The sequence below is a fragment of the Pollachius pollachius genome (assembly GCF_949987615.1).
Source record: "Pollachius pollachius genome assembly, chromosome: 6".
Lineage (NCBI taxonomy): Eukaryota > Metazoa > Chordata > Actinopteri > Gadiformes > Gadidae > Pollachius > Pollachius pollachius.
This window is the reverse complement of record NC_136939.1, coordinates 4747459-4760353: the sequence shown is the minus strand read 5'-3', so window position 1 is coordinate 4760353 and position 12895 is coordinate 4747459. Positions and strand designations below refer to the sequence as shown.

Here is a 12895-nt window from a genome sequence, read left to right as displayed (position 1 = left end):
TGTCTAGTCACATCAGCATCATCCCCGTGGCAACGCAACGTGATTAAGGAGTGGACCAACGGCGTCTTGTTGACCGCTGAGACACACCCTGCTCCTCCTAACGATGCAGACAGCAACACACAACTCAATCACAATACAATCACAACACACTCACGACACACTCTCAACACACAACACCGTAGGACCGACAGTCGGGTCCCGTTTACATGCATGGAACTCGAAGGAAGAAAAATGAGAGAAGATAAAAGGTGAGCGGTGGGATGAGTGGAGTGAGGTTCACCAAATAACTATCAAACCAGAGTCTCTGAGCCGATAAACACAGCCGCTCACTGCAAAGAGCCGGCACCTTTTAAAGGCACTCCGTCAACATTGTGGTCGGAGTTGTCAACACGCGGAGGAAACATTCCAGCTTTCCCGGTCTCCCGCCGTCGGAGGCCAAGCAGTGCCGCATTCTTCCCTGGAATCAAGAAGTAATCAAGAGTACTTCCTGGCCCTGTTCCAGGAGCTGCGTTGCCTGCCTCCGAAGAAGAACACTTGAGTCGGGGTGGACTGTGTCGAGACCCTTCTATGGGAAGAGTTACACACACACACACACACACACACACACACACACACACACACACACACACACACACACACACACAAACAAACACTGTCTCTCTGCACTGTTCTTGGAAATGATGTATTCGTCTTTGGTTTATGATTTGTCATGTGTGCCAGCCTTTGATTTCTCAGGCTGCCTGGAGAGCGAGCGTCTGGTTCGAGGTTCAAGTGAGGAAGCCGATAAAACCAGTAAAATCATTTACCCCGAGTTTCACTCAGTGCTTCATTAACTTCTAAAGGACTGAGAATGGTTTGGGTTGTTTAAAAAAAAATCCAGATTTACTTTAAACAAGGTGACAATCCGAAGGCAATGACAATAACAATAACAATGTGTGTGTGTGTGTGTGTGTGCGTGTGTGTGTGTGTGTGTGTGTGCCCAATGTGAGTAGACTGTGGACCATACCAACAGAAGTGGAAGTTACAAATCCTGGTAACCATGATAATAGTGATACCTTAAAGTTCATAACAATATCACAGGTGCAGTGTTGCTATGTTGCACATGTGTTAATGTTGAACGTTGCTGGTCATCATGTTGAGATGATGTTAAATTGCCAATTGTCTTTTTCTGTTTTATGTGGTCTGTTTTTTTATGTATATTTTATATGGAAGTATATGCTGCTGTCTTGGCCAGGACTCCCTTGTAAAAGAGAAACTGAATCTCATGGGATTATTCCTGGTAAAATAAAGGTAAAATAAGGTAAAATCAACATAAGCAGAGCTTATCAACACAGGGAGTATATCATTAATAAATCTGATTGTGTGTGTGTATATATATATATATATTGAGAGAGAGAGAGAGAGAGAGAGAGAGAGAGAGAGAGAGAGAGAGGAGGGAGGGAGAGAGAGAGAGAGAGAGAGAGACAAAGAGAGTGAGTGAGTGAGAGGGAGAGAGAGAGAGAGAGAGAGAGAGAGAGAGAGAGAGAGAGAGAGAGAGAGAGAGAGAGAGAGAGAGAGAGAGACAGAGACAGACAGTGAGACAGAGAGAGACAGAGACGGTTGCTCATTATTCGAATCAACAGTTGTGCATAATTCCTGAATAGGAACAGTTCAACCAACTGAGAACAAACACCGAACAGCTACTTGACCATCACAACAGGGGCTCGCCTTTATGAGTTTGTGTTTCCTGTTTTTCTTTTGGGCGCACGCAGTTTACCGCAAGATCCATTCATGCAGTGGGTCCGGACACAAACCATGATATCCCGCAGTCGAAACCACTAATCCATCCAGAAACGTTTGGCTTCCCAGACCTCATCGGGCGGAACTGTATTCGCACACGCGACCCTGCGTGCGTTTGGCGGATCGTGTTCGCGTCTCCATCGTCCCCAAGTGCGCACGGTCAGACTGCTCTCCCGCGCTCTGCACATCACCAAGTCGCACGCTGCTGGCACTGATCGCCCTCACTAGCGCTGTGCGCTCACTCCCAACAGGTTGCTGAGCCAAAAGAGCCAAAAAGGGGAATAGGTTGAAGACCGGTCTAGTCTGGGAGATTCGAACTTGGGATCTTATCCTTTTAGTTGATTTCTCATCCCTTTCTCGCGTGTGTTTGTGCGTTGATGCTGAATACAAACCGGACCACTATCTAGTCTGTTGTTTTTTTTCACCATATCCTCATTCCGCATGGAGGTCGTGACCAACATTGTCGTGGAGTGGATGACAGCAGAACTAAATATGGATACAAACACATCCTAAACACAAACTAAAAACACAGGAACGAACGGATTAACGCAGAGCGCCGCGGATAACCTTCTATGTCTCCAATTTGGGTAGGTGAGATCCAAGTTGTTCACATGTGTACTTTGTGTAAGCTCCGTATCCTCCTTGCATTTTGTTTTTGTATTAACCTAAGAGAAACCCTCGTTAGGTGGCTCAGTGAGTCTATTTTCTATTTTTACGCGTCTCTGCGTTGGAATGCGTGCGGCTGTACTTGCTCACTGTCGCCTATACCAATTTGTTTGGTACAGTGAAGCGTTTCTCCACCAAAGAAGTAGGCTTTTTACATTTTCTTACAGTAATGCTCAAGGAAATACAAACTAATATGAGGCCAAATGCAGGCTGTCAACGCCAAACCGTTTCATTGTATTGGGAATTATTTCTGGGAGATTTCACGCACCGTTGACTCCAACAGTTGTCGCATAAAGTAGACAGAAAATCAACAGCAGACGTCTGCGTGTTGGCCTGCTTCACCGTTCGACTACACCATCCTACTTCACCTACACCTTCATACTACTGCGTCCTACTGGACCTACACCGTCCTACTCAAGGGCGTAGGAACCGGGGGGGACGTGTCCCCTCCAATATCGGAGACAGGCGCATTTGTCCCACCTAAAAATTATACCGGATCTGTCATCTTTCCGATATGTGTCCCCCCCAATGTTAACCTCATTCCTACGCCCCTGGTCCTACTACACTACACCGTCATACTCCACCTTCCAACTCCACCTTCCTTCCAGGGTCCCTAGCTGGAAGAGACGTTCCAGACCGTGTGTGGGATTTATGGCCGCGCATCATTTATGAGTGTCTGCCACTGGTGCGGCGCTGTGTGTGTCTTGGTGTTTATTTTGGTGGTACAAAGTTGAGATTTAAATGTCGCTCTTAACAAATGATAACCGGTGAATACTCACGGTTTAAGAAAACACAAAAACATGTTTTATGCACAGAAAGTGAAGATGTTTTCCACAATTTCTCACAATAACGAGACGTTTTTGTGATGCATGACATCACCATGCCTAGAATAGTATCTAGCCATCTTAAATATGTATATATTCTTTTACCACAGCAGAACCACAGATTCTGAAGTAACACCTCATAACCAAACGCTAACCTTTTCTTACAAATACATCCCAGAGAATGCTTATTAAATGACATGACCCTAACACACATGGATCTCGACAAAGCCTCCTTTTATGACCCATTTTATCTGTATCTAAGTCGATGAATAGAATTGGTGAGATCGTGCCCATGGAGTATTTCATATTTTTTACGGTGTGTTTCGAGTCTCCCTCGGGGTTGGGTTCGTCATGCAGAATGAGACGCAAACGGAGCGAAAGTGCTGCGAGGAAAAAATGCAAACATCACGTGTGCAAACGACACGAACCCAAACGCTGCCAAGAAACAGCAGCTAGTGTCACCTGTTTGACAATGCTTGAGTCTCTTGCCGTGAGGGAGTCTATAACCGTGAGCTAAATCCGTCCTGTTTCGACGGTAAAGGCCCACCCACTCGAGCTATATTAAACCCTTAATATTTTTGGTTGAAACGCTGAATGATTGCAATATTGCTAAGTGCTGGTGTAAATCAAATGAGACGTAACGTGAGGCGAAAGAAAACACATTAGTGCGGATGGGATTCTGAGGTTACCCAATTTAGTAATTTCTGAAAGAAAGAAGATTTAGGAGGTATTCACTTTGGGCAACAAGGAAGCGAGTGACTACTTCATTTAGTCTTTGGTCCTCCTGCAGTGCATGCGGCTGTCCTCATGTCACTATAATTGGATTCCTTTTCCTAAATCTAATAATCATTTTCTTTAAATGTAATGAAATAAATCTGTAAAAAATAAAAAAAAAAGAACTCAAAGCAAATGTTTAATGCAATTATCTTATCCTCCACCCAGGGGCGAGGCTAGCCCATTTTTAGGGGTGCTGAAGCACCCCTAAAAAGGGGCTCAGCACCCCTAAAACTTGGGAGTAAGAAATGTTATTCTAAAAATTATATTTGTTCGTCTTTGAAATTGTTAAATAATGTCCAAAACATAAAATCTTTTGAGTTAGTTGAACCAATGTTAAAATTATGAAGTTATTTTTCAATAGAAATATTTTTTGTTTTTGTGTGAAAAAAGGGTGGGTGGTGTGGCAGTGGGGCTCATTGAGTGCTCAGCACCTCTAAAGCTCTGACCCTAGAATCGCCCCTGCCTCCACCCCTTCCCCATGTCCCCCAGGATTCAGGTCTCCTGCCTGGCGGCAGCAGGTGCAGAGCTAGCATCACCCAGGAGGGCTGAGGGGGAGAAGAGATGTCCCAGCTGTACTACCGGAGGACCGACAACTCCTCGTACCGCGACCGCATCCCGCTGCGGATAGTGCGGTCTGAGTCGGAGCTGTCCCCGCTGGAGAAGGCCTACCTGGGCGCCGTGGAGAAGGGCGACTATGCCAGCGTCAAACAGGCCCTGGAGGTACGGATGCGTGGAGGGATGGGTGGAGAATGATGGATGGATGGATGGGGATGGGTGGGTGGTTGGTTGTGTGGATGAATGGATAGATGGGTCTCCAGAAGAGGCGTGGAGAGATGAAAGAATGATGAAAGGGGATGTGTAGCTCTTTGGCTGGAAGGGAGCTGGTTCAGAGGGTGGATGGATGGAGGGCTGTGTCAGTGGATGGGAGGATGGATGGATTGGTGAATGGATGAACATATGGACTGGTGAATGGATTAGTAAATTGATAAAAATATGGATTGGTGAATGGATGAATTAATGGATTGTTGTATGGAAGAATAGAGGGATGGTTGAATGAATGAACATAAGGATTGGTGTTTCAAAGAATGGATGGAATGTTACATGAAGGAATAGATGGATTGTTGAATGGATGAATGGATGGATTGGTGAGTGGATGCTGGAATGGGTAGCTGGACGCAAGGAATCTGTGAATGGCTGTCCAGAATTGGTGGATGGTTGGATAAGCAACAAGTTAAGAAGGATCTACAGCAGTGTCTAAAGAGTTAGAGTTTAAAGAGCGATCCAGGGCTGAACAGACGGCCTCTGTCCGTTCTCCAGGAGGCGGAGATCTACTTCAAGATCAACATCAACTGCATCGACCCGCTGGGCCGCACGGCGCTGCTGATCGCCATCGAGAACGAGAACCTGGAGATCATCGAGCTGGTGCTGAGCTTCAACGTGTACGTGGGCGACGCCCTGCTGCACGCCATCCGCAAGGAGGTGGTGGGCGCCGTGGAGCTGCTGCTCAACCACAAGAAGCCCAGCGGCGGCATGCAGGTACTGGGAACCAGGGGACCAGGGACAGGGGCGTCGGGACGAGGGAACTAGGGGCGAGGGAACCAGGGGACCAGGGACAGGGGTGTGGGGACGAGGGAACTAGGGGCGAGGGAAACAGGCGACCGGGGGACCAGAAGACTAGGGGACCAGGGGATTGGGAACCAGGGGACCAGGCGACCAGCGAACAGAGATGAAGGAACCCAGAACCAGGGAACCAGGGCACTTTAGGCGACCGGGGGACCAGGAACAAGGGGAACATATGGAACCAGGGAAACTTGGGGGACCAGGGAGACTTGGGGGACCGGGGAAACATGGAGAACCAGGGAAACATGGGGAACCAGGGAAGCCTGACCTTATTGGACCTTATTTCCGAATATGATTTGAAAATCCTTAAACCAACGCCTTTCGTCCGAACCAAAGGTACATGAACCTTTAGTCACATGTTGTTGTACATTCAGGGACCTTTGATCCCATTTGAGATGATTCCCCGGATTACAGCAAGCTTCATTTCAGTCCATATGGGGCCTTAGTCATAAAGATGTATGTATGTGACCTTTGCATTATGATGACAGCCTGTCACACGATTAGTCAAACGAACATCAATATCTATAATGTCAGCATATGAGATGAAAGCACGGCCTCTACAGTCAGCTGCACAGCTGGGACACTTTGAATAAAATAAAACAAAACATCATTTATTAACAACAGTCATAAATAATAGGATCAGTGCATTTTTATGCACATATACCATGATTTTCCTGGGACTCATGTTGGGATGCTGGGAACATTGCAAATCATGAATCTGAATATCTCCATTGTAAAGCAAACTGCAGAACGGATAAGCCCACCTCCACTTTAAACAGTCAGAGCGTGAACACTCAGAAACACAGGGGCAGGCGATTGTTACAGGGTGCTGAGGGGTGACCTGGGGTGTGTACATGAAGGCAGCTTATCTTAATAAATACGTGCTTAGAGTTGTCGATGCCATTATGTTGAATCGGTCTTCGACTGCCTCCCAGTTTCTGCCGTGTGGCTTTTTAGTTCATGGTAAATGAAAGCGCATTGGTCTTGTTTGATGCATCTATCAAACGACACGCATAAATATCCCCCAGGTCAGTTCCATGATGACTCGTACTCAGTGAAGCATGGCAACTGTAGATTGGCAAGTTGACAAAGGACTCTGGCCTTCATCAAGGCTTGTTTATTATTTATAGTCGAGGGTTGGCAAAATTCGTCTCTTGAATCCCGTAGGTTCGAACGCTGTCCAAAATACCATTAGGGCCCACATGAGAGATGACCAGACACACTCTAGGGCTCAGAATATGCATAGAAATACTAGAAATACTACTTCAAATCGGCTTGCCGGTTTTTCTGTAGTTTAGCCTTCAAAACGACTGGAAGGCAAATAGCAGCCTGGCTACAGCTGAGGACGACCATTCAATGACCCTTCAGAAAACGGCCCTGTTCTCCCCGGTGCAATGAATTCACGCGTCCGCCAGTATCTGTTATGTCCAGCTGGTGCCTGTCCAGCCCGTCATTATGGACATCTCCCTCACTGCCATTCAAACGTGCGAACCAGTGGCATCGCTGTACTAAGTAAAACCTGGACCCACAAGTCGCAGCTGAAATCGCAGCTGTAACTGTAGATCTTAGAGAGCTAGCACCTGTAGCTATGCTAACCAGTGGCCTCACTATGCTAACCATCCCTATGCTAACCAGTGGCTAGCTATGCTATGCTATGCTCTAGTAACATCCAATGATGCTACAGGTGCTAGCTATGCAATGTTGTGCTCCAGCAACGGAACCAACATCATCGGACGTTATAGCACTGTACTCTGTCCTTGAATGTGTGCTTAATTAGCTTTGTGTGCTTAGCGAGCATGAAATAGCTTAAAATAATAACTCATCATTAGCAATAATGTACCCTTAATGTTGATTTACCCTTGCCCCCTCACACTTGCTAAGCTAATGCTAAAGCTGAAAGTAAAGGCTTCGTTTTTAATAGGATTTTATAGGCTATATACTGTATATATATATATATATATATATATATATATATATATATATATATATATATATATATATATATATATATATATATAAATATGGTATTAAGATTTAGGAGGAGGTGGTATATTTGGACATGAAACCAAAAATACTTCATCGTTTTGCAAATTAGTTTTTAAAAGGTTTATCTTTGGAATGCTTTCCTTCATGGTCTTGCGGTTGTGTGAGCTTCTGTGCTTGCCAGTCCTGGTACACAGGTCTAATGTCTGATTCAAACATTCGAAAGCCATTACTGAGGTGGAGCCAAAGTGGGTGAGGACATTACCTATACCACTGCTGATCGAAACGGACAGGAGCAGTGCAAGGCAGCAAACCGCCTCAGAATGTGGTATCGAAATGGTATTAGCTTGTATCTCCTCGGCTTACCCCGTATGAAGCTATTTTTTTTTCTTTTGGTTTCAAAACACTGTTGCAGTCCTTTGAGTGGGAACATTTTGACAAGAGGACAGAGGTCAGCTGTGGTATTAAAACAGTCCATCCTCCTACAAGCACTGGAGAAAGTTTGTTGCATCACCTGTACAATGAAGAAGTACTAATCATATCCACTTCCCCGCTCAAACTTTTGAACCGGCATATCTCAACGCAAAGACGGCCAGCATAAGAGAAAACGTTTGGAAGGAAACAAACAAACAAACAAACAAACAAACAAACAAACAAACAACTAACACCAGTGAGGAGAGAGACACCAGAGATGCATACTAGAAATTTGCTAGAAATATTGTTCCTTTATTGTCTATAGACGGCAATAGTAAATATAGGGTGAGCGTGCAGTTGGTGGATAATTCTGCGCAACAAGTGAAATGCTGTAGCATCCATCACCCGACAGGCTTGCTCTTTACCTTAATGGTCTAGCCAGTAAGTGTTTCCCCCCCCCCCCCCCCAGTGAGCCAGGAACATCATGCCTTTGTGTCCTCACTGCAGGGCAGAGCAGGGAGGAAGCCCCTTATCTTGGTAAGGAACGGCTCATTGGTTCTATTAAAAGGCTGTCTTACCAGTCTCTACACCCAAGATGAATTATCCCATTCATTCCAGGCGCTGCTGGAAATGGCCATTAGGTTAGCTGTCTCAATGCCCCCCCCCCCCCCCCAATAGTCTTGCCTGCTTATTTGTCTTGCGTAATGGAAATAGATGGAAGTGTATATATGTAGACGTCTTCCAGTTGAGCATTTAACTGCAAGGGTTCTATTTTGGTCCGGGATCGATGTAATCAACCAAACACATTACGGATTTCCGAGGGATACCTAATGCTGTTACTCTGAAGGGATTTTTATGTTTTCTCTTGCAGTTTCCCTTTCCGTTTCTTCCTTCTGTAATCAGCTTGGTTAGAAGTTTTTCAATCCTCGCCAAGCCTTATCTTAGAAGCCTGGTTACGCGTTCCCAAGGTGTGTGGCTTTGAGGCGAACACATGTCGGTTATTTTCACTCATGCGGAATCAGCATTCTTATGAACATTTCACGAGATATAAAGGGGCATCTCACCAAGAAAAAATAACCATACCTCAGCAATGTTTCACAGACATAGAAAAAAAAAGGGAACAAAAAATTGGCCATTGATCTCCGTTTGTGCTTGTTAAAACTTTCTAAAGAGGCTTCAAAGGGATATAGTTGAAAAAGGAAAGTTTAGTAGTGGAGGATCCCAAACAGTGACCCACCTAAGGGAGTGCACAGGTAAAATGGACCTGGGAAGCTGCTGGAACAATGGGAAGATTAAGTGTTTGGATAACAACCGCATATGCGGCAATTAAATTTAATCGAAACCGTTAGAGCAAAACTTACAGAGCTTTGACAGACCATTTATTTTTTTTAAATAGGTCCCTTAATAAGGGGCATGAAAAATATTTCCACAGCTTCAACGCCAGGACTCAAAAAGACGAAGGACGGTGAGAGTACGGAACCAGCCCCACATGTCCCATCGCCGTGGACGTATGCTAATCCATTAATCAATATGCAGAAGGGGACGCCTCACTTCCGCCGTGCAGTGTGAAACCACAAATGCACATTACAGGGATGAGTGGGCGATAATTCTGTTAGAATTCTCCATTATCGTATCTCCACAACCCCCGCTGAAGAGCTCTGCACCGCATCCGCTGAAGGGCGATGCCGTTTGAAGTCCACTATTTCATGTTCCTTCTGCTCCCAAACGGCGAGCTAAGGACTAGCTCCAGCCGCTGAGGGCTACCTCCACCTCAAGGAGAGATCGGTGACCGACCGGGATACTAATTGGAGCTAAATATAGTCAAAGAAATGGTGGAGAAAGTTTGAGCCTTTTTTTTTGTTTTCTAGAAGAGTTAGCCAGGTGCAGTGTTTCTGCCTTGGGTTTCAGATTGAACGCTAAATTATGAGCGTGAAATGTATGATGGTTTTTAAATATTTGAGGAATGGTTGGAGGATTTGAGGTGTGTTGAGTATTCATATTATGGTAACACCTTAGAGTAACGTTCAGTCATGTCATCTGTAAATCTTTAGTTAACGATGAACTATACATTTACCTACATAACATACGATTGTTCACCTGGTGGTAAAATTGGGGACCTTTGTACATAAATTGATCATCTAAAAATGCATATTCAATGTTTTGTTAATGATTAGTTCATCAGTTACTAAAGGCTTATAAATTACTTATGACTTAACTTTATTCTAAAGTGTTACCTAGACAAATTTCTGTACTAATTACCAATCAATTTACTTGAGTATACTATATATGATAGCCTTTAGAGGCTAGTTTATGTATTGGAATTCACTATCACTCCACCAAATACATCTGGGTATAATCACAGGCAAGAAATGATGCATGTTTATAGTAAAGCATAGATCAAAGTTTCTCAAACTCTCCACCTCGATTAAAAAACAGATCAAATGTAAAAAGAAGATGTTAACACGATTTCGTCAAAGACGGACACCACATACAACCAATCAAAGAGGCCCTCTCCCCCCCTGCGGTGTAGGGCTCAGTAGGCTATCGGTTCATTCATCACATTAACTTTCACCAGCGCTGCTCTCTTTAATGATGTAAACGTCCCATGTAGCCCTGGCCCCATCCTTCCATTCCTCTCTGTCCCTATTTAGTATCCCTCGCTCTCTGTCTGCTCGCTGGCTGTCTGGGGAATCAGATAAAGAAGGGCTTAATTTAAAGGAAAAGGAAGAGGCCATAGTGTTTCCCTTGTGACCAGTGAGCTCAAAGAGCCTACCTTATTCCCTCCGAGGTCTGCTCCCAGGGCCACACAAGGAGGCTTAGGGCTTCTCCATGATAAGAGGCAAATGTGAAATGAGTTTCCTTGCCAGGATAATTAGCACCCATGAAATCCCTTGAAATATGGATCTTGCTTTTGCTTCAGAAAAACCAAAGTGTAGCCCTGAGACACGTGAAGGATTGATTGGCTCGGGTCTGGGCAGGAAGGAGCAGCAGCCTGAGATTCTGTTGTTGTTGGAGGTTCTAATGACCAGCTGTCTGCTCGCAATGCTGGCGTGCTACCTTGTGTTGGCCAAGCCTAATGCGTTGCATACACAACTCTCACACGGAAACACATGCAGTACATGACGATTGTTGTATGAGAGTACATGATTCTTTTCTTTGTAATATTTTATTCAACGTTGATGATTTGGAAGGGTTTCTTCTAAGTTGAGGGCTGCATTGTTAGCTGTTTGTGTGTGCTTCCATTTGCCTGCAAAAGGACCCAGTACTGAGCTGTGTAGAACATGAAACGCAGTGTCCACTCTCTGTGAAAGCGGTGTAACCAGCATGACAATGCTGGCTATGTTGTGAGCTGTGTCCGACAGTGAACAGACACTGTGTGAACAGTGTCTGACGCCCCGCTGGGACTCTTTCCCCTTGACACAAGTTACTAGCTTGTAGCTAGCAATAGAATGGCCTGGTAAGGCAAGACTTTGAGTCAGTAGTGGTGTTCTGATGGAGACAACTTCGTTTGAACAAAGGTCCCGTTCAAATTGCAGGGTGAAGTTGCCTTCATTCGATTTTGTGAACAGTTTTTTTTTTTCTATCACATGGAATCTGATCTTCTGAAATCCGATTTGGGACTCTTTGATATCTGGTACTAGATTTTACAGCCAACTGATATCTGGCCACATAACTGCAATGTGAACAGTCATTACAAAATATTAAGTCTGAGTTGAAAAACAATCTCAATTAAGCATTACAACAAGATAACAACAAGAACATTTATACGATATTTGATTGCAAGATCGTAACGAGAAATGATAATGTATATTGTGAGTTTTCATCTTCTAACACACTTTATTACATTGAGCATATTGGTCTATTTTCCACTCTGTGCAGGTTCCTCCCATCCTATTGGACAAGCAGTTCTCTGACTTCACTCCTGACATCACTCCAATCATTCTGGCCGCTCACACCAACAACTACGAGATCATCAAGCTGCTGGTGCAGAAGGGCGTTTCCGTGCCCCAGCCTCACGAGGTGGGCCACCTCTCAGCTGTCACTCCTGATCCCACCTGGCCAATCGTACAGGCTAACAGGTTCATGAACCTCAGGGGGGAGGGCACTGGAGTGCTGCAGTCGATTATGAATGACCCCTCTAGCAATATAGCATGCTGATCTAAAAAATGTGTTTGTTGTAAAATAATTGGATAATGTAGCCTGCCAAGTGGTTTACAAGTGCATTGCAAGTGCATTGCCAGGCAAGTGTTTTTTGTGTGTTCTTGTATTGTTTAATATTCGTATTTATTTAGTAATGTAGCAGACACTTTTAGCTAGATAAATGTAATTGGTTCAGCATCTTTCTCTCGCACTCTTCCAAAAACACTTTGGACCTTGGCAGTGGTACCCAGTACACCCTCACCAGCACAGCATCCTGCCCCCTCAGAGTCTCTGTGTCTCCCCTCCCCTCCCCTCCCATGACCCCTTCTCCTGCTAGGTCTTACCTTGGCACCTTGGCGCATAGCAGACTTGTGTTTGCGTTGTGTTTGGCGCTGCAGGTACGCTGTAACTGCGTGGAGTGCGTGTCGAGCTCCGACGTGGACAGCCTGCGACACTCTCGCTCCCGCCTCAACATCTACCGGGCTCTGTCCAGCCCGTCGCTGATCGCCCTGTCCAGCGAGGACCCCTTCCTCACCGCCTTCAGGCTGAGCTGGGAACTGCAGGAGCTCTCCAAGGTGGGGTACCCCGGGGGGTGGGGTACCGCTATGGTACCTGAAAGAATGCATGAGAGAAAGGGTCATTCTGGGACACTAGTATCAGAGACGTAAAGGGGCTCTATTTTCCCGCCGCGT

The 12895-nt window shown here is 45.3% G+C and overlaps 1 protein-coding gene across 1 annotated transcript in view; it reads left to right on the top strand.

Moving 5' to 3' along the window:
* Positions 1–4607: 4607 nt before the first annotated feature.
* LOC307077570 (short transient receptor potential channel 4-like) overlaps positions 4608–12895 on the top strand; it is a gene marked incomplete at both ends in the record, with an annotated part of 21302 nt that continues 13014 nt past the window's right edge. The window contains 4 exons of the mRNA XM_079738999.1: positions 4608–4766; positions 5364–5582; positions 11943–12083; positions 12602–12778. Coding sequence (XP_079595125.1) covers positions 4608–4766; positions 5364–5582; positions 11943–12083; positions 12602–12778 — 696 coding nt within the window. The remainder of the gene's footprint in view (positions 4767–5363; positions 5583–11942; positions 12084–12601; positions 12779–12895) is intronic.